At 43.7% G+C, this 20,974-nt stretch overlaps 4 protein-coding genes across 4 annotated transcripts; 2 read left to right on the top strand and 2 right to left on the bottom strand.

Annotated features, from left to right (window-relative positions):
• The first annotated feature begins 982 nt into the window (after window positions 1–982).
• Window positions 983–4,022, top strand: LOC103985323 (NAC domain-containing protein 71-like). The gene is made up of 5 exons (XM_009402982.3): window positions 983–1,562; window positions 2,330–2,607; window positions 2,702–2,998; window positions 3,198–3,465; window positions 3,570–4,022. The coding sequence occupies exons 1-5, from the start codon at window positions 1,406–1,408 to the stop codon at window positions 3,671–3,673; spliced, it is 1,104 nt and encodes a 367-aa protein (XP_009401257.2). The 5' UTR covers window positions 983–1,405; the 3' UTR covers window positions 3,674–4,022.
• Window positions 4,023–5,709: 1,687 nt separating this feature from the next.
• On the top strand, window positions 5,710–6,935 carry LOC135637750 (RING-H2 finger protein ATL29-like). Its single transcript, XM_065150517.1, has one exon. The coding sequence runs from the start codon at window positions 5,940–5,942 to the stop codon at window positions 6,669–6,671; it is 732 nt and encodes a 243-aa protein (XP_065006589.1). The 5' UTR covers window positions 5,710–5,939; the 3' UTR covers window positions 6,672–6,935.
• A 585-nt stretch (window positions 6,936–7,520) lies between these two features.
• Window positions 7,521–9,251, bottom strand: LOC135637749 (E3 ubiquitin-protein ligase Os04g0590900-like). Its single transcript, XM_065150516.1, has one exon. The coding sequence runs from the start codon at window positions 8,997–8,999 to the stop codon at window positions 7,860–7,862; it is 1,140 nt and encodes a 379-aa protein (XP_065006588.1). The 5' UTR covers window positions 9,000–9,251; the 3' UTR covers window positions 7,521–7,859.
• Window positions 9,252–14,071: 4,820 nt separating this feature from the next.
• Window positions 14,072–15,784, bottom strand: LOC135638979 (protein RGF1 INDUCIBLE TRANSCRIPTION FACTOR 1-like). The gene is made up of 4 exons (XM_065152624.1): window positions 15,516–15,784; window positions 15,210–15,404; window positions 14,717–14,932; window positions 14,072–14,644 (listed from the first exon to the last, which is right to left on the bottom strand). Exons 1-4 carry the CDS (start codon window positions 15,573–15,575, stop codon window positions 14,393–14,395), a joined length of 723 nt encoding a protein of 240 aa, XP_065008696.1. The 5' UTR covers window positions 15,576–15,784; the 3' UTR covers window positions 14,072–14,392.
• Window positions 15,785–20,974: the final 5,190 nt, after the last annotated feature.

Below are 20,974 nucleotides of genomic sequence, written 5' to 3'. Positions count from 1 at the left end.
ATCTTGACAATAAATGAGCAATAGTAATAGCCAAGAACTGGATCGCACTAGACACATTACATTCAAGCATCACTTTATCAGAGAAACAATTAGAGAATATTAAGTGAAGTACTGCAACTCCAATGATCATGTAGCATGCATATTTACTAAGGCACTGTCGAGAGATGAGTTTGAGTCTTTTAAAGAAGTTATGGAAGTATTAGTTAGGGTTTTAAAATAGAGAGACTATGGAAGAAAACAAGGAGAAGGGTGTTGTAACTTTAGATTGAATGAGAATAACTGCATGATTGTATGACTCCTTCTTTCTCTCCTCTTAGAAATCAAATCTAACATATTAACTGTACAAATTCAATATTCTCCATCAAATATATTATCCTTTTCTAATCCCCGTTTTCCACTCTTCTTCACCGAGGAATCTCGTAGGAATCCTTCAGGGAATCGTTTGCATGCCATTTAGAATCAGACTGTCTCCGATTGAGATCTTACATAGTAGTCAAATGATCACCTAACCATGTCTCGTGCGACTCATTTCTTGACACTGTACATCATCGAGTTACCGGGGTCTATTTGACGTGGAAGTCCATCGACAAATTTCCAGCTCTCTCTCTCTCTCTCTCTCTGTATCGCTCTCGACCTGTAACCCTGATGGTTTCTTTTGCCCATTTTTCCTTTTGTTGAAAGCAATGTGAACTTCTTTCTTGGTAGAAGCAGAATCTAGACGTATCGATCTATTACCGGAGTTGCGAGATGTGAATGCAAGTAAACATCTGTTGTCTGAAACCTTTGGTATTAAAGTTACTTGTGGGCTGTTTTATTTATATGATAAGTGGATAAGACTAAGGCTGAAATCGTGTGCTTTTCATGCGTGACAGTAAGACGACGACTGCTGGTGGCAGTTAACTATTGCCGGGAAACCAGCTTTCAAGTGTGAACAAGGGAGCCATTTCGTTGGCCCGCGTAGCCTCTCTCCTTTCAGCGCTTCCACTCGCTTCGGGCACACAAAGCCGGCCTCTGGCTGCTTCCGCACGACTTCTCATCCTCCTCCTCCTCCCTCTCTATAAAATCTGTCTCTCCCTTTGCTCCCTCCTCTACTACCACTACCTTCTCTACCCACTTATCCCTACCTGACGCCTTGCTCTCCTTTCTTTGGGGAGGTTGGATTAAGCTTTCTGATATTCTGAGTTCACGGAGGAGGATGGTTTTGACGTTCAAGGGTTTCGTCCTTCGGAATTTGTGGATGGAGAAGCTTCGATTGGAGAAAAGTTTCCTCTTTTGGATATTCCAAATCTTCATCTTGAGCAAGGATCTGTAAATCTGAAGAGTTTAGAGTTCCACGTGCTCAGCTTTTAGAAGGATAGTTTCTCCTTGTTTCCTCCTCCTTTTCCCAAACCTCCAAGTGGATAAGATGAGTTCTGTCTCGCTGCCACCGGGGTTCCGATTTCGTCCGACCGATGATGAATTGGTGGGGTATTACTTGAAGAGGAAAGTCGCTGGACTTAGCATTGAGCTGGAGATCATTCCGGTGATCGAGCTGTACAAGTACGATCCATGGGATTTACCAGGTGATGGCTGCTTGTATTGATTGTGTTTGCCAAAATGCCTTAGCATGCCATGCTTCTATATTGCTTTGTGATTTCGAAGATGTTATCATGAGGTTTGAGTTGCGATTTGTTTTCCTTCATCTAGTTCTACTGCTTACTAGTAAGATCTGTAGATTTCTCTGGTAAAAGATATGATGAGTAAAAAGATTACTATCAACATTTTCTTGTTGATTGTCTGCTCCTTGGTTTGATCTGGGAAAGTTTAATCTCACCACCAATCTAACATATCATGACCTTTGTTTTTGTTGATCATCCAAGTTTTAAAGAGCGACTACAATAGAAAAGAGGTACTTGCATGCGCACTTTAAAGAAATAGGCGGAAGCTTCAACTTGCACCAAGTACACGAGCACCTTAGAAAGATGAGGGAAGGCTTTTCATGTCTTTGCTCAAATCTGAGTTCTGTAGCTTTTTCCATACTTACAGGTATTGAGTACACCCATTAAACTTGTGTGTGAAGTTAGTGATAGATCAGTCACTCTGTATTCTTCCAAAAGTAATCGCAGCATACAGCTTTGACAGATTTAAACATCATCTGCATGATAAAGTAATGTTGTCAATAGATTCCTGTACTTAATTTTAGTAATGCAGTTTATTAAAGAATGAAATCTGACTTTGAATTACAACCTATAATGGTTTTGTAAATGACTGTTATAAGTTCAATATCTAAATTTTCATTTGGTTAAAGTGAGTGAAAACATCTGAGATCACCTTCTTTCAATGAATGCAGACAAGTCCTTTCTTCCTAAAAGAGATTTGGAGTGGTTCTTTTTTTGTCCGCGAGACCGTAAGTATCCTAATGGCACACGCACAAACAGAGCTACAGGATCTGGTTACTGGAAAGCCACAGGTAAAGACCGGAAAATTGCATGTGAGCCTTCAGTATATGGAGTGAGAAAAACCCTTGTGTTCTACCGCGGAAGGGCTCCCGGAGGGGAAAGGACTGGTTGGGTGATGCATGAGTATCGTCTTTGTGAAGATCTTTATCAAGGATCTACCAATTTTCTGGTAGATGACTTCTCGATCATAGAACATCTTTGAGTCGGAGAAGTTATTAGCTTTTGTTTGATTGATCTTTTGTTTGCTAATTTCATGTGACCAGGGAGCTTTTGCGCTGTGCCGTGTAGTCAAAAAAAATGATCATGGGCTGAAAGCTGGTGATCCTCATGCAGAATCCAAAGCTAAAAGATGTTCCTCTTCTGCAGCTGAATCTGGCTGTAGAGGATACATTGACAATGTCCTCAGCATTTCGGAAGAAAATTGCACTGTGGTCACAAATGTGTCTGAAAAAAATGAAGATTCAACACCCATAACTTCTCCAGAGACCGGTAGAGAGGTTCAGCTACAGCCAATAATGAAAGGCTTCCGGGAATCACAAATGGTTGCCAATGCTTCAAAGGTATGAATAAAGAATCATTAATCATGACCAGATGCCGAGGAAGGTTTTATTCACTGCTTTTCTGCTTGTGAGTATCTCATTTATGAAATTAGCATAAAAAACTTTGCAATGGTAGAATGAGAGAAACATTTTGTCATAAGAATAAGCTTTAGCAGCAATTTGTCTGCATGATTGTTTGATATTTTTTATGCCTCTGCAGACTTCTCCGGATGAGAGCATCTCCAAGTCAGTAATTACTGTTGGTAATACTAATGTAACAGAATCACCCACACCAGGAAATCTCTCCCCCTCACATGTCGTCAACTTGATGGAGGAAGATTTCATGGTGGATGAACTTTCATGGAGTGGAAGTTTGCCCTCTTTTCCAAGCCCCACGAGTTGCATGGGATTTTATGGCAATGCAGAAAACATCACATTCCATAGCCTTGAATTGGATGTACCAAAACATCTGAATGCATCATACAGTGGTAAACTTTCCTCTTAGAATGACCAACTTATATTAGCTGTTAAACCTTTCTATTGACTAGTGATACTTGGAGGCCTTGTATCTTACTTTGTCTTTTAATTTCAGGCACTGAGACTTGGAATCCAGCAGTACCTGCGTCTCTTTGTAGGCAAGCAAGTGAAGGAGAAGATCTGAGCTTGTGGTTGCAGGAAGACATCTTGGTGAAGTGATATAATGTAAGGTGTTCTGTTCTAATGGCCCTAATATTAAGAGGCCATTAGAGACGTTAATACAGTTGGTTGTACAGGGGCAGCCCTTTCAGGCAATGCCTTTTAGTGTTTGCACTTGGAGCTACAGTGGTGCCAAGAACGTCTGCATGGAGGCAACCCATTCCAAACATCTGTGCCTGGCGGTGGAAGGATACAAGAATTCATCTGTCTCCTTAGGCAAGAAATATGTGTAATATGTATGATTAGGTTTCATAGATCACTGCAGTCATAACAGGTGGTGATGTCTCTAAATGGATCTACCATGTAAGCATGACTGTAACATCTTTATTAAATGGTTTGCTTTGTGTAAGTTTGTCATCATCTTTGTGATTCTTCTTAAGCCTGCTTGTAGAATCATGTAAATTTTGTGTTGTGCCAGGTTACTCTCCTTCCCCTTCTTTCACTTTCTATGTTTGTGAGTGAGTCCTACCAGTAGATATGAACTGTAGTCAATTATCCATGACCACACAAAGAGATACTTGAAGCTATTCGACAAACCTTGAAGTCAAAGCTTGAGGCTTCTCTTCAACCTGTGTTATGTCACAGATGATGATTCCGCTGTAAGCAGTACCCCCCACCCCCAACATCACAAGTTGTCTCCCTTTACTGGAGCTGAGCTGCTCAAACCTCAAAGATTTGCAGCAAATCCATGCCCAGATGATTAAAACTGGTTTCGTACACGGCGTGCCGTCCATTGCCACTCTCTGTCTGGCCTCCTCTGCGACTTCAGACAACACAAGCTTGGCTTATGCCTGCATGGTCTTCAACCACACGGAGCAACCCGGTACAATGATACGGAAGACCGCAGCTCGCCCAGTGCGGCAATCTCAGGATACGTGAGCATGCTCCAAGATGCCAGCAGCACTATGGGTGCATGGTTGATCTCCTTAGCAGAGCTGGGTTGCTCAGGGAAGCCAGAAACTTCATCGAGAAGATGCCCATGGAGCCAAATGGTGCAGTGCGGGGTGCTCTGCTTAGCGGATGCAGAGTCCACCACAACATCGATGTCGGCGAGAACGTAGCTGAACGCCTACTGGAAATAGAGCCAAACAACGATGGCGTGTACGTGCTTCTGTAGAACATCTTTGCTAAGAAGAGAGATGGGAAGAGGTGAGAAAGGTGAGGAGCCTGATGCACCAAAGAGGGATAAGGAAATCACCGGGGTGCAGCTCGATCGTGGTAGATGGGATCAAATACGAGTTCATGGTGGGGGATCAGTCTCATCCAGAGTCAGAGAGCATATATCCGATGCTAAATTACATGAGCGAAAGATTGAGTGCAGCAGGTCATGTGCCGGACACATCAGATCTGTTGCTCAACGTCGAGGAGGAAGAAAAGAAAGGCTCGCTTTCTCAACACTGTGAGAAGTTAGCTGTGGTTTGGATTGATAAAGATGGCACCGAAATATGAAATCGATATGATGAAGAACCTTAAGAGTGTGCGGCGACTGTCATACGGCGATCAAACTGGTTTCAGGACTTTTCCGCCGGCGAGCATTCACGATAAGGGATAGAAGCCGATTCCACCATTTCAGAAATGGGTCGTGTTCCTGCAATGACTACTGGTGAAAAATGGAAGCAGATACTGTAGATTTCTTGGTACATCAAAATCAGATATAGCACAAATCTCATCAAGGTTTCATGGTGGTGATGGAACGAACAAAGAAGAGGGTCAAAATAGGAAGGGAGCGGTCAAATGATAGGCGGGTGTGCGGTCAGCTGGACTCGACGCAATGCGGCACCCTTCATCGTCGCCCAGCGGGTAGATCGGATCCAAATGAGAAGTGTCCGTATTCCGAAGCGATCGCGGAGTGTGAGTGGCCGCGTTTGCTGCTCGACACACACACATACACACGACGCGATCTCCGCGAAGCGGCCCACAGCCACATGAGCCCCGTTCACTAACCACGCGAAGCAGCGGCCGTCCACCGCTAACCGCTCTCTCCGAGTCTTCTTCTCTACCGAGCCTCTCTCCCAGCCTCCCAACCCCGTCCCCCACGTCCTTACCAGCCCCCTCCTACGTACCACCACAGAAGAACCACTCCGACACTCGCCGTTCTCTCTCTCTCTCTCTCTCTCTCTCTCTCTCTCTCTCTCTCTCTCTCTCTCTGAAGCAAATAAGCGAACGAGTAACAATCTGTGGCCAAGTTCACGCGCCACCAATTGTTCGACCAAAGTTCCATGCGAAGCGCCGCCAACCGGTCTCCCGGAGCCAGACCCATTTGGCGATGGCGAGCAACCCACCTTCGTTCCACCACCACTGCCGCTCCCTCCTCCCTTCCCCATCTTCTCCTCCGTCCCCCCACTGTTCCTTTCCCTCCCCCGCTGCCGGAGTCTCCAAAGCCCTCCCCCCGTCCCGCTCCATCCCCATCCTCCTCCCCATCGTCTTTCTCTTCTTCCTTCTCCTTTTCTTCCTCTCGATCTTCCTCTTCCGCGACATCCTCCACTTCACCTATGCGTTCTTCTACGGAGGGTCGCCCAGCGCCGTCCGCCGGCCCACCACCTCAAACGCCGCCGCCGCGGATTCCTGCCTGCGCGGGCTGGACCCCGACATCCTGGCGTCGTTCCCCACGCTGCCCTATTCCTTGGTGAGGGGGCTGCAGGAGGGCAAGTGCGGAGCGGAGTGTGCCGTCTGCCTCGCCGAGTTCGCCGGTGGCGACGTAATCCGCCTGCTCACCGTCTGCTGCCACGCCTTCCACCCGCCCTGCATCGACTCCTGGCTCGCCGCCCACGCCACCTGCCCCCTCTGCCGCTGCGACCTGAAGGCACCGCCCGACGAGGCCGCCGTCATGGCGGTGCGGGAGGCCGTCGACGGTGGATGCGACAGCCATTGCATCTCGATCGACGACGACGGGGAGGGGGCGGAGGGACGGTTGGAGAAATCGGCACCGGAGAGGACCTCGAACCCGACGAATGCAGGAGAGAGGAGGGAGGATGCCGACGAGGGTGCAGCACGATGAAGACGAACAGTGCGAGCGCCCGTGAAGGAGCGGACCTCATAGGAAACACGTGGCTATAAATGCTCGTATCTTTCCGACTTAGATTTGATCGGAGTTTTTGCCGAGATTTATTAGAGCTTACGAACAACACACGGGAATTGAAATCGATGACAATATTAAGTTACTAGTGGCTCTGCCATTAGCTTAGTAGATTACAATCTGCATGTAGTTGGACGCGTCCTGTGCTTTGTTACAATCACTTGTCGATATCCTGCTGCATGTCAACTCATCGACCCTAAGTTTGGTGGATTTCGTGCTATACGAATCATTCCCACAAGAACAATGTATTGTGTCTCCCACATGCTTCCTTCCTCGGCATGTCAGCTGAAGCGGATAGAGAAGGTCCACTTTCATTAACTCTGAGGTAAGGGAATCCACGACATCACAAACACCTCTGTTAGCTTTCTTTGTCGAAATAATTCATGGGAAGCCATTGGTAGGCCGAAAAGCTTCAAGGCGAACATCAACCTGAACTGGATCTGTATTCAGGTGGGTAGTATGTCAACCTCCTCAGAATAAGACGCTCCACGGGCAGCCGCCTGGCTTTGGCCAACCTCTCAACCCTCCACCACCTACCTAACCCTTTGATCAAGAATGGAGTGCTACTCGAATGGAGTTTGTCCCGACCATGGAGAGGTCCCCACGAAAGAACCAGAGGGGTTCTTTGATCCCTGACCAAAAGTTAAATTTTGCTTGTTCTGGTCTACAACCTTATGTGCTCCCGTGCCCACTCGATGCTTGCAGCAAACCATGTGTTTATCGAATGTTGACTGATTTCATTACCAACCCAATGAAAGATTGTAGAGACAATACATCAAACACCAGGTAATTATCCACAATTTCCTTTTCGTACAAAGGATCATCTTTTCTGAGTTACCTATAACTTGCAATGAACAAAACCAAAGATGAAGCCAGAAGGCCGTGCGCGAGGTCGAAGTCGTATGAAGCAGAATAAGAGCAAGAAAGCAAAGAGAAGAAACAAAGACACAACATGGAGACCAAGCATGGCTGTGTTGAACGAATTCGAAGCCACTCAAACCGAAGCATGTATACAGAACAACCAGGGAGCTCTTACCAGAATTATTCGCCCAAGAATCACCATGTTTCTCTCATGTCCAACTCAACAATGGGGAGTTCTTCCACAAAAGATCATTCGGCAGCTTCTTGTACCTGAAGACCATTCCTTCGCCTTCCTTGCTTGGTTAAGCAGAACCTCCCGCTGGAGAATGATCTTTTCATCGGCACTGCGCTCATAACACCATGCAATCCCCTGATCTCTTGCGATCTCCTGACCTTGCTGTGATCTCCCGCTGCACGCCTCGAGGAGCTGGTAGCCACCCACAGCCCGTTTTCCTTTGCAGCTAGCAACTCATCCTCCATGCTCATTTGCAATACGTCGGCGATCGAAACCCGGTCGCAACACGAAGCGTCCATCGAGGACGATCGCCTCATCGGTTGGATGTCGTCGTCTCTGATCTCAACTATTGCGTCCGTCTCTTCTACCCCTCTCGAATCACGGTAGATCTGTGAACAAGGATCCTTTGCTGCATCGCGACTGCTTCCGGGATCTGTCTCCTCTTCTGCATTGACGACTAGATCTTCTATAACCAGAACTGTCACATCAGCTTGTGCAGCTTCTTCGACCTCAGGGTTGTTCTGAGACTCTGGAGCGGACGGCGACTGCGGCGGCAACGCTGGATTGACTGTTACGATACTGGCACGGCAGAGGGGGCAATTAGAGTGCGATTTCAGCCACGTGTCGATGCACCGGAGATGAAAGGCGTGGCTGCACTTGGGGAGCAACCGAAGGCTGTCATCCTCCCGGAACTCGCTGAGGCAAACGGCGCAATCGGTGCCCTGCACCATGCCATCGCCTCTCCGATACTGGTAGACCGCAATCTTATTGATTAAGATCTCGTCGAGCCCGTTCGTCGGGGAAGCATGCCAAGCTTCATGGCGGCGAGATTGTCCGACATTACCATCGTCGACCTCGCGGTTATCTGTGCCGGGCGGATCGAGCCACCGTCGCAGCGAGTCAAAGGTGCCGCAGTACTTGGAGACGATGGCGTAGTAGCAGACGAGGAGGAAGGCGCCGGCGAGGATACCGATGATGACGATCACGAGGGGGGAGAAGGTGAGGCCGGAGTTGTCGCTGGTGAATTCAACAGGGGGAGGGGGTGGGAAGACGACGTAGCACCACTGCGGACAGTAGATGCTACAGAAGCCCATAGAGCAATCTCTAGTCGGCACATACGGAACCCAAGATTGTTGGTTGTCGGAAGCGGCCATGAAGAAATCGCAGCGCAGAAATTGATGGGGATCAAAGTAGGAAGTGAACTGGGAGACTGAAAGAGGGAGAAGGGAAGAGGAGTGGTGAGAGACAAAGAGCTCGACTTCAGCTTGATGGGTGGGTTTATGAAGTGTGGTGAAGGAATCAGACGTGCTTGATTGCAAAGCAAAGTGTGGAGGAAGAGAGATGATGGTTAGATTGCTTTTGTCAAGGCTCCTTTGGCTCTTTATCTTTCCATATTTCCTTTGTTTTTCTTTTCTAGGGTGGGTGATGGACATGTGGTGGGAGGGTTGATGGTTGGTTGACCGAGGAGGATGCCAATAACATTACTGCAACATTATTGTTGAGAGTTGGTGACAATCGACATTAGCCAAACTCCTCCTCATCGACATGAAGTCAAATCAAGGCCAAGGGAATCCTCCAGTGGGTCACTGCTCATGTGCTTCGGTGAGCATCTGCCGATGGCCAATGTTGGGATCAGATTTTACTGCTCAACCCAACAGTCGGTCTCGGTGTACACCAAACTGAGGATGTGTTGGCTTTATCGGCAGTCAAAGACACAGCTTTTTGTTCTTGGAGGGCGAGAACATGTTGTCTCAGAATCCAGTCTCTTTCTCGAAGATCTGAACTGCTGATCTCCTTTTCGCCACAGTTCCAGTCGCCCACCTCGACGGCTTTAGACTAACACATGATCAACATGGCATGGGAATCGAATATGTGGGTTATCATCGGTGAGTCAGCTCCATGGAGCATAAAGATAACACCTCTACATCAGCAGGAAGAACACAAGTGGTTCGTAGTAAATGCCAGAGTGACACCGGAGAAGTAGAGTCTTTCGTGTACCAACTGGAGCACGTGATGGGGTCAGTAAAAAGATCAAAGAGGCTAGCAAATGAATGTTCTCCGCCGAGGTTATGAAAGTGAGATCTCCTGGTTCAAGAAAAGCGAGGTTGGACCGAAATGTGTATGCAACAAACAGATGAACATAAGCTGGAAGAGGATTATGCTGTCGGTATGACATTTAGCTAGGATAGGTCTTACGGTTGCAAGAAAGAAGCCACATCGTTCCTCTTCTAGCTTTGTCGAATTGTTCTGAAGTGGTTCAACAATCCACGAAGCTGATTAAGGCCGAGGGTGACGGGAGAAGAATTCATCGGCAAACCAACCAGGAAGTGGAGTCTCAAACAAGCTTAACAAGCTTGAAAGAAAGAGGCAATCTGGAATAAAGGGCATCAGATAAAGCTAAGACACCATCATCCTCCTCTCTCTCTCTCTCTCTCTCTCTCTCTCTCTCTCTCTCTCTCTAACGCGTATACGCAAAAGCTAGGAGTCCACCCGGCCAAGTGAATCCCTGCAGGGGCCCTCAGAGTGTCAGCAGTGAGACACTGAGCTGGGCATGCAAAGTAGTGACTGATGACTCCTCCCGTGAGTCTTTTGACGCAGTTGCCACTGTTTAACACGATGGGCAACTGACCAGTTCAAAAAAGATGGGACGGAGAGACGAATCTTTCTGACAATCTTTCCAACGTCACAGATCGATCTGGTTTCTGGAGAGTCACCAATATGATACTTTGGAACGCTAAAGATTCCATGATCATGATCTACGGTTTCATTTCTGCAGGGGCTTGAAATATCGATGACAGGAAATCTAAAGCTGCATCTGCTGCTGATATGACCGTAACATCATCAAACTCCTTAAAGTTAGCGTTGATAATATACAGGAAGGAAAAAGATTGTCTCCCAGACTTACATACAAATAAATCCTTTATTCTCTCTCAGAAAAATATAATATATCCCAGTTGGTATGTACATGTGGCTTCCTAGTGCTAATAATGCTTAGAAATATTTATGTGAATATTATGAAAATTAAAAGAATATTCTTAAGGATGAAAGGATTCCGATTATATGTATTGGATTTTGCCTAGAATTTTATGAGTTTTTTCTTTCTTCAAATATTTTTTTTTTACAAGGATAAATGACAAAGATGAGATTCGAGTATATGACCTACCGACTAGAATATTAAAAAAAACTTTAGAGAAAAAAAATAAGACTATTTAGAGAGAAAAATAATAGAAAGAGAAAAATTAATGAGGGAAAAGAACAAATTTGATCATGACAACCATCAAATAAGAGAAGATATTGAGATCAAGAAAGCAATCAACAAAATTACATTATAATAGGAGAAAAAGTAAAAGAGATCACTGATGTTGATTAGATAACAAAGAAATATCGACATATTAAAATTTTGATTACTTTCAAAAGAAATGATTGAAAATAAGGATGATGACTTTTATGAATTATTTTGGATCTCATTGTTACCTGGATTTGATAAAAAAAAAAATTACTAGAGATGGAAAGTCATGATGAGAACTTATTTGGATCGAAAGGTTTAAAAGAAATTATCTTTGATGGTTTTAAAGATATGACGGATAATAGAGATTTTGAATTACTCTTCGAATATAAGAAAAAAGAATGGTTTTTAGCATAGAATATGAGAAAATAACACTAAAGATATTTATAAAAGAGATATATATCATCTTAAAGTAAATATAAAAAAATACAAGAACTAGAAAAAAGTGAAGATATTTCAACTGAAAAAGATAAAAAAGAGACCTCATCACATATGGTAGATTCTCCCAATAGTATTCTTATTGAGATTAAAGCAAGATTCATATTGCAGCAGGGATATTATTGATTATTTTTGGAGTAGATGATTTTATTTTTATTGAAAAATGTAAAAGCCATTTACCAACCTATAAAAATAATTTTTTTATAAAATCACTTATTAAGTATTCAAAAGATGTTATTAATGCTGATTTGAAGATTATTATTGAAGATCTAGAGGCAACAAAGACTAATGAATATTCTATGATAAAGAAGTTCAATTTTTATGCAAATGGTTATGTTGATCAGATTGATTTTATATTTGAAGATTGGTTCAAGACAAATGAGAAAGATTGAGCACATGGATGACCACTGTAGATTGTGTGGCTCAAAAATTAATAGAATCCAGAAATCATTACACACAATAAAGCTTCAAGGCTCTCCATAATATTTTTTGTAAAGTTTAATTTAAGAGAGGATGTTGAAATATTAAATCAAACTTTGTGATTAGATAAGAGTTTCTATTATAGTTAAAGTTAAAATTTTGAGTTTACTCCTCTATAGATAAATGGTTCGTATAATGCAAAGATAAGGAGCCAAGAAGTTCAGAGATTCAAGGTCTAAAAGATTGTAAGTTTTTATTCTCCTCCATACTTTCTTCTGTGATCTCTTGATCCCACTATATTTTCGAGAGATTTTTTAGTATAATTTTAAGATTTTGACTAACTAAATTAGTTGGCATATGTTGTTTGAGCATGTTGCTACTAAGTCTACTATCTTCACCTCATCGAAAGTGATGGGCCTGTTTATAGACAATACAACCTTTAATGGACTTGTCCGGAAGGTCACTCGAGGACATGCCCACGAGTTAGGCTCTCGTGGAGTAGAAACATGCCACCAAGAACACTGACCCAAGCCAGTGTAAGGAGGACGAGTTCGGCTCCGTCACTTGTCATTGCGCTGTTTCATTTTTTAGAGTTACAAGTAACGCCTGAATTACTCCACTGTTTCCCTTTTAGTCACCTGTATGCTTACCCATCCCCTCAATTGTGACACAGACTTTTCCGGAAGGTTGAGAGACATTTGGGCATGGGCGCTCCTCAGAGGTCCAACCGAGCTCTCATCACCAATAATGGACTGCAAGTTGGCCACCCAATTCCAAGGGGGGTGTCCACCTTCTCCCACACCATCAGAGAGATGAGGTGTGTTCCTCTAATGATGTATGTTTGTGTAAAATGGTGCGACTGATGTGTGAAAGTTCCACTTCGTCCGGAAGTGTTCATTTTCTAATCACGTTCTAAGACCGCGATTACCGTAAACAAATTGGCTATCTCTACCTCCATATCCACAAGACTTTGCCGGTTTCCCAGCCACCGTATGGAAGGAAGAACAGCACGAAAGGTCCCGCAGTCGACAGAGCAGCTGTCGGGTAGAGGATGAGGATGAAGGATGCGCAAGCAACTCACATCATGAGATAGGAGAGGAGAATAAAGAAACAAATTCACGGGAGGATGTGGTTGCTGTTCTCGGCAGGGGCCACTTCATGCGCATCCAAAGCTCTCGTTTAACTGCAACACGAAGAAGAGGAAGAAGCAGTAGCGGAAGATCAAGTGTCAGACTTGACTTGATATCTGACGCCGTTCATGCCGAGCTACGACGCCGATACGTACGTTCGTCGGTGGAGGAAGCACGTGTGAGCCGCGCGTTTTCCATGCTTAAAGGGAAAGAAACACGTGCCACGCCATGCCCAGGAATCCATCTGCTATATTTATCCTTATCTTCAATTAATTCAATACTTATCCTCTCGCTGGAGAACGTAGGCCCTACGTGGACCCCCACCAATTAATACCCGTCTAGTTGAGTCAGCACATTCGCATCGCAGGATTCACGTGAGATCACATCAACGGCCATGATCATCTGTCGACACGCCCCCACGACATACAAAGGAAGAGGGGAAACAAAAAATCTACTCAGGTGCACGGGATGTTCCCGCGACGGGGCCGACACGTGGGACGCGGACAGTGGAAGCTCAATCCGAGCCACGAAACGTTCCGAGTGCCACGGTCGGCACGTGTGGGGCTCGCCACCGTCGCCAAGAAAACATATTCCCCTTATTGCTTCTACTTTTCTAAGATTAGGATCCGACCCGATTAAGTATTCTCCTTGGCACCGAGTGTAATTACTTTATTCTGGTAAGCGAGGTGGTGGTGGTTAATTACGACGTCAACGGTGGAGGCTGGTCCTGTGGACAACGCAACACCAAGGGAACGCCGCCAGCGTGGACCCCTCCGTTATAGAACCCGTCCCCACGAACCACTTGCACGCACGCGGGCCACCACGGCGGAGGCCACGAGCGTGGGCCCCAGGAAGCGAGAGCCGACGCCACCCGCCTTGACCGGAAAAAGCTGGAGATGGCGGGTGCAGCCACCACACTCCGTCGCACCCATGGCCGATCTTTAACACGAAGTAGACAAGGAGCATTTTATTACACATTCTTCTATCCTTTTATGTAGCCAACCATCTCCCTATGGCTCCCCTTTTTATCAGTATTTACATTTATCAAGCCCAAAACCTATCTACCATCACAAAACTTAGATATCCCCAGTCCACCAACCTAACTGTCCCTCCTCTTAACTAACCCATCACATAGTAATAACTGTAGAATCCATGCCTTGGTTTAAGCTTCAGCAACTGCTTCGATAAGTTTGCCTATGTGGTGGACACTAGTAGTAGTAGCGTATCAGTATGTATCACTGTGGGTGGTGGTAATGAAGAAGGGCGGCATGGCCTAGAATTCCAAGATGCGGCTTCCGAAGGGGGCTCTGTGTGGAATGCCCTTCCTCCTCTTGGCGCTCCGGTAACTGACGACAGCTGGCGGCGGGGTGGACGGAGTGAAGCTCTGCTTCACGTTGTTGCTCTTCTCGTTGCCCCGGCTTGAGCTGGTGTATGATTCTTCCGAGTCCGATGCTTCTGCCATCGCCTTCTTCGTGGTCGACTTGTTCGTCCTGCTGTCGTTGTAATCGTTCCCGGTGCCGGAAATCTGAATTCAGCGTATCGACATTCAGTACAATAGATGTGTAATCGGCGGAGGGGAATTAAGTGGGAAGCGGACCTTGCAGCCGAGGGAGCAGAAGCGGAAGGAGTCGAGAAGGCTCCTCTCGCAGACCTCGCAGGTGTTGGTGACGCCCTTGCCTGGCCTCGGCTGGGGGCGCTCGTTCAGGAACACCACACGGGCGCTATTGATGATGTACGTCTGCACGCCGGTGATGTCTAGTACCTTCTGGATCTCCGACACCCTGATCACGTCATGGTAGGACGAGCGCCGAATCTGCATCAACAACCAACAGAGATTAATCCGAGGTAGAATGCGCTGCCTCGGGATGAAGCAGTGCCAGCGATGGATAGAGAGAAGGTGGGGATTTCTTTGGGTGGAATAAACACGGAACAGCTACCGAAGGTGCTGCCTTTATCGGCGGAAGGGAAGGAACAGCGGAACCCATCCATCCATCTATCCTCCATCAAGAAGCCGCCATTCATATGGCGAGGGCTATGCCGGCCAACGGATGCAAAGGGAAGAGCGTAAGAAAGGAAGAAGAGAGGCGGACCTGGATGGTGCGGTGATCGCGGTGATGGTTGAGGCAGAGCGAGCACAAGGCGCCCCCGGTGCAGTCGAGACAATACATGTTGCACTCGCTCCTGTGGGAGTCGGCGTGGAGCTTGCACGGGACGAAGAACCTCGTCGACAGCAGGGGACGAAGCCACGGCGGCCACCGGTTGTCGTCCGCCGGCCCTCCTCCGCCCTGTTCCAGTACCAATCCATCCAAGACAACCACCACATCAGAAACCCACAGCACCAATATTAGAGAGAACCAACAAAGACAAACGATAATACATGAAAGAAAGATCATCACCATGACTCGTCGGTTCTTGAGATTGAGCTCCTTGAAGGGGGATTCCTGATCGATCGCCATTTCAATCGTCAACACCTTCCACTTGTCTGTGTTCCTGCTGATTTCTATTCAAAAGACACGAGCAAGGAAAGAGGAAGACTGCGGGCTTAGAAGAAGGGCTGCTAAGGGCAGGGGTTGTGGCCTTTGTAGACTTTAGAGAGAGAGAGAGAGAGAGAGAGAGAGAGAGAGTGGCCGTTCCTATCCGCTCTCTCTCTCTCTCCTCTATTGTGTCGAGTTCAATTGCTAGGAAGTCTCCTTTTTCTCTACCATTCCGCCCTTACCATTACCTCCTCCATTTGTTTATTGTGAATGCATGTCAATTCTATCCCTCCATCTGATCTACTTGCGCATCCTTTGTGGCCTCATTTGTTGGCCAATAAATTAACCATGGAATTGCCTTGTAATAACTAAGCTACCATCTTACATGTCACTACACGTCCTCATCAATCCATGTGGTGTCTAATTCAGCAGCACTCATGTCCAAGTAACATTCATCAACCGCACTCTGGACCACTTTCTTTATGTTTAATTGGCTGGTAATTGATAATTTGGTAAACCAAGACTTCATTTTAATCAGTTCATCTCATACATTATATATATATATATATATATATAATTAATTAATTAGGTAGGAACCCCACTGACCTAACACTAGGTTCTCTCATCTACTATTATTATATGTGAAAGGCAGCTAATGCCGTTTGCTTTAGTTTTAGACCTCTGGACTTTTCTTCCTTGGGTCATTTTCTTCGTGATGAATGCAACTCCCCATTTGGAACTTCCATGATGAACAAATATGAACAAGCCTTATCTCCAAAAACAGTGTGCACTGTGGAGGAGGGGAGCTGCTTTTGCCCCAATTCCTTTTGATTCACATAGCACTTGCTGGGGCAAAAGAAACTTTGATGAAATGAACCCGATGATGGCATTAAGTATAATCTTCTTCGGAGAATGGGGAATTCCGTGTGGATATCCATACCACACCACGCCGAGCTTCTTTACCTTTTCCCATCCACTGCCTGAGGGTAGAATATCTATCATAGAATAATACAGTTGATGAGTGATGGTAAGTCGCCAACCACAGTGGCCAGTGGTGGCGTGGAATTCTGCATGCAGGTTGAACTCGAGAGAAAGGCCGAAGAGTGCGCGATTCTTCTAGTGAAGATGGTACTCAGCATCCGAGAATTTTCTAGTGGTTGGTGACGGTGGAGCTATGGAGCTCTGCTGGGTGTCGTCCTCGGTCCACCTCATGGACAACCTCATCCCGAGGTTAAGGAAGAGACCCTGGTTTAGGTGACAAGATTGACCCGACTCCAATGGGCACGCACGCACGCACACACACACACACTCGTGGTGGGCAGGTGATGTCATGGCTAACGGAAGACATAAAAGAAGGAACAGTGATGGGGCTGCAATCTGCTGGTTGGGTGGTTGGACAAGTAGAAAGACGGATGCGTCTGTGTCGTCTTTCGATTGCTTGCCATGGCTTCTTTTCCTCGAGAAAGACCATGGAAATGGGGGTGTTAGTAACAGCGTGGAATCGGAGCACAAGTGACGAGAGCGCATCCCATTGCTGCCCTGCCGCTGGGCCTGCAGAGCATTCATGAGCATGCATATTATAGGAGACAATGATATGCACTGTTACAAGCCTAACTAGTTTCTTTCTTCATTTGCCAACTTATCTAATGTAGTGCTTTCTTCAGATAGACAAGGAAGTCAAACCTACCATGTCCATCTTCTTTCTAATCTGCAAAGTGTTTTGATTTGCCAGATAGATAGCAAACATTGAAATAAGCCTCAGATGAGTGATTAGTACTGCTGAATCTCTCAACCATAAGCATCTGCGGTGGTAATAATATACATATAACTATGTCTTCTTCCACATGAGTCGGTCAACGATCGACGAAGCTTGCGTTTCAAGAAACACTAGAATTAGAGAAACAAGTAAGCAATGCCATCAGCATTAGCTGAATGAACACCTATTGGTACAATCAAAAAAATAATGGAGATGACAGTAAGCAACTCCCAATCAACATATTATAGAATTCAAATCCATATATGGTTACTGACCGAATAAGGTTATTAGTAAAGGATAAGGACTTCTTCTTCTTCTTCTTCTTTGGAGGAAGGTCAGCTGTCCATCTCAGCGACTGTTGTTTGCATTAGCAAAGCATCTATTGGGTCCAAAGTCCAAACCAAGCTTGTCCGGCAATCTCTACAAAGCAAAACCTCGGTACGACTTTTGACAAAGCGACATTCTTACCCACTGTGTGTGTTCACTCATGTCTTTGGATCACAATAAACAGCCAACCCAACATTGAAGACGTCAATCTTACCGTCCACTGGAAAACCTTATTAGAATGATTGGTTTGGGACGAAGAACGTGGGGCGAGGGAATGAAAAAGATGAAGCACGAGAGGGTGCATTGCATTTGGAGTCCAAACAAAACTGTGGTAGGGTTGGGGGGGGGGGGGGGGCCACACGTGCTAAAGCGACTCTTGATGGATGCTTGCTTGACCTTGACTGCCATGCCATGCATACACATCATCTATGAAGGGAGGTCAACAAGACTCGCGTGCAACTTTGAGATTAAAGTCATCACTTTGGTAGCTTTGGAGGGCTGTATCACAACTTATATAAGCAATGTTAAAATTGTTGGAAATATTTTTTGTTGTATATGAGATAAAAGAGAGAGAGAGAGAGAGAGAGAGAGAGAGAGAGAGAGAGAACATAAGTCACGTCCACTTCACACAACACAAAACATCCTTATGAGAATTAGAAGACCTAAACTTACACACAGCTTAAAATCAAATTCATCCACTTCATACAACACAAAATAGATACATCCAAAATGTTCACAAATAACATCAGTGATATGTTGAACTCTCAAATATAAATAAGTTCACCAAATGACATTCAACTAAAGGTTTATTACATGACAAGTCTTTAAGAGTTGGATACCTTAAAATAATACAATTTATTTGCTCAAGGTAAAATCAAATCTTATCTACTCCTTGTGATATGAAAAATTTTAACAAAAGATATATTATTGGCATCATAACTCATATACTTTAAAACTAGTAACAAAAGAATGTATTATTAAACCTGTATATCCTTTATGCATTTAAATTTGTATCTAAATATATATATATATTAAATATTCCTTTATGCCTATATATAAAATAAGTTTCAAACATAATCATTGAATATATTTTTATAACAAAAACATAAGTGAATAGAAACCATTTTAATGCCTATATATAAAAATTTTTTTATCTTAATAATAATCATTTTATTTATTTATTTATTTATAATCATTTCTTTCTCTCTGCCAAATCTACCATGCACACACATCACCCATTCTCTTCCTCCCCCACCAAATTTCACGAGGCACTCCATCTCTTCTTTATGGTGCAACTCCTTTCTCACACACATCACACCATACGCCACCGTAAGTCAGTCATCCACGACTTGCTGTGACACCGTTCTTTTTTTTCTTCATTATAAGATCAAGATTTGTGCCTGATCAAATCATAAGATTCTTTTTCTTACGATCTAAAAATTTTGATGAAGAAATTATAAGAAAGATCATAATCCTTACCTACTCCGTGGCACGATCTTGATTCCCCATTGGGTGTTGACCCCATAGAGTTTTTCTAGAAAACCACCTCTTTTCATGTGTAGAAGAAGAAAGACACTCTTATGAGAAAACAATAGAGATTACACACTAAACACTCTAATATCTTCGATTTTCAAATATGTCCCATATTGTAATCTTAATTACATATCATATCATGGGTATTACTTACATTCTCTCCTTCCCCCTACCCAAAAGAAATAAATAAATAAATAAATAATAGTCCTCTAAACTTAACATACTTGAATCAAAAAATAATTAAAGGTAGTTGATCTTCGTAATCTCTTCGAGTTCCCAAGTTGCTTCTTTTTTGCTATGATTACTCCATTACACATTCACCTATGATGTTGTGCTCTTCATATGATAAATCTTTTTCCAACTAAATTGGTTCAAGCTCAATTATACAATCTAGATCAAGAATATATTTACTCAATATCGACAAAGAAAACATATTATGGAGTCCATCCAGTGCAGTGCAGGTGGTAAGACAAGTCTATAAGCTACTTGTTAAACCATTTCTCATATCTCAAATGATTCTATAAATCTAGGACTCGGTTACCACATAATCCAAATCTTATAACACCTTTGCTAGGAAACTTTGGGAAAACATGATCTCTAATATTAAATTCCAAATCATGTCTTCTATTATTAGTATAACTCTTTTGTCTACTCTATATTATTGAAGGTGCTATCTAATCATTTGATCTTTTCAATAGTTTATTCAATTATATCAGGTCTCAAGTGCTTACTATCACTAATGTCATCCTAACATATAGAAGATCTATATTTTCTTTCACGTAGGACTACTTCAAATGGGCACATCTTAATACTTGCTTGATGGTTATTGTTATAAGCAAACTCCACTAATTATAATCTTCCATCCCAAAATCCACCCAAATCAATAGCACAAACTCTAAGCATGTCTTTAAGCATCGGTATAACTCTTTCTGATTGATTATCGACGTGAAACTATACTGAAACTTTGATATGCTCTTAAAGACTTACCAAGACTTTTTCAAATCTTAGGTCTCTATTTGAAACAGGTCACTAAGATATCATATAATCTAATAATTTCTTCAATACATAATTTGGCCAACTTTTCAAGTGAAAGTATCAATTCCAGTTCTGATAGCAATAAAATGAGTTGATTTAGTAACTCGATCCATAATCACCCAAATATCATCATTTTCGTGGTGAGTTTTTGTAATATTGACATAAAATTCATAGATATATCATACCACTTTCATTGAGGTATTGGTAAAGGTTCTAATTTTTCAAATGATCTCCTATGGTCAAATTTTATTTATCGACAAAAAAATTCTATAACTTTTTTCATATTATTTCACCAAAAATTTTCTCTTACATCTATGTCCATCTGATGCATTATATAACTTGTGTTATAAGCTTTTCTTATTAATTTTATTTTCAAGTCTAGATTATTTGGCACATAATTTCTATTACCAAAATTAAAAAGAGCCATATTTATGAATTTTAAATTATGAAGGGATCTCAAATTTTCTTCAAATAAGTATCATTCTCCTTAGTATATTTAATTCTTTCAATCAAAGTAAGGTTGAATGGTAAGTAAGATAAGTAACTCGAACCCCTAGTTCATGCCAACGTACTCTAATTCCCAACATTCACAAATCTTTTAGAACATATATTTGAGTAGTGATCATAGTCGCAATATTATCTCTACTTTTCCTACTAAGTGTACCAACAATATTTATTCATACAAGGAAATAATTTATAGTCAGATCATAATTTTTTAATACTTCAAGTC

Source organism: Musa acuminata, chromosome BXJ3-5 (assembly GCF_036884655.1).
Source record: "Musa acuminata AAA Group cultivar baxijiao chromosome BXJ3-5, Cavendish_Baxijiao_AAA, whole genome shotgun sequence".
Lineage (NCBI taxonomy): Eukaryota > Viridiplantae > Streptophyta > Magnoliopsida > Zingiberales > Musaceae > Musa > Musa acuminata.
This window is presented reverse-complemented; position numbering and strand designations above follow the sequence as displayed.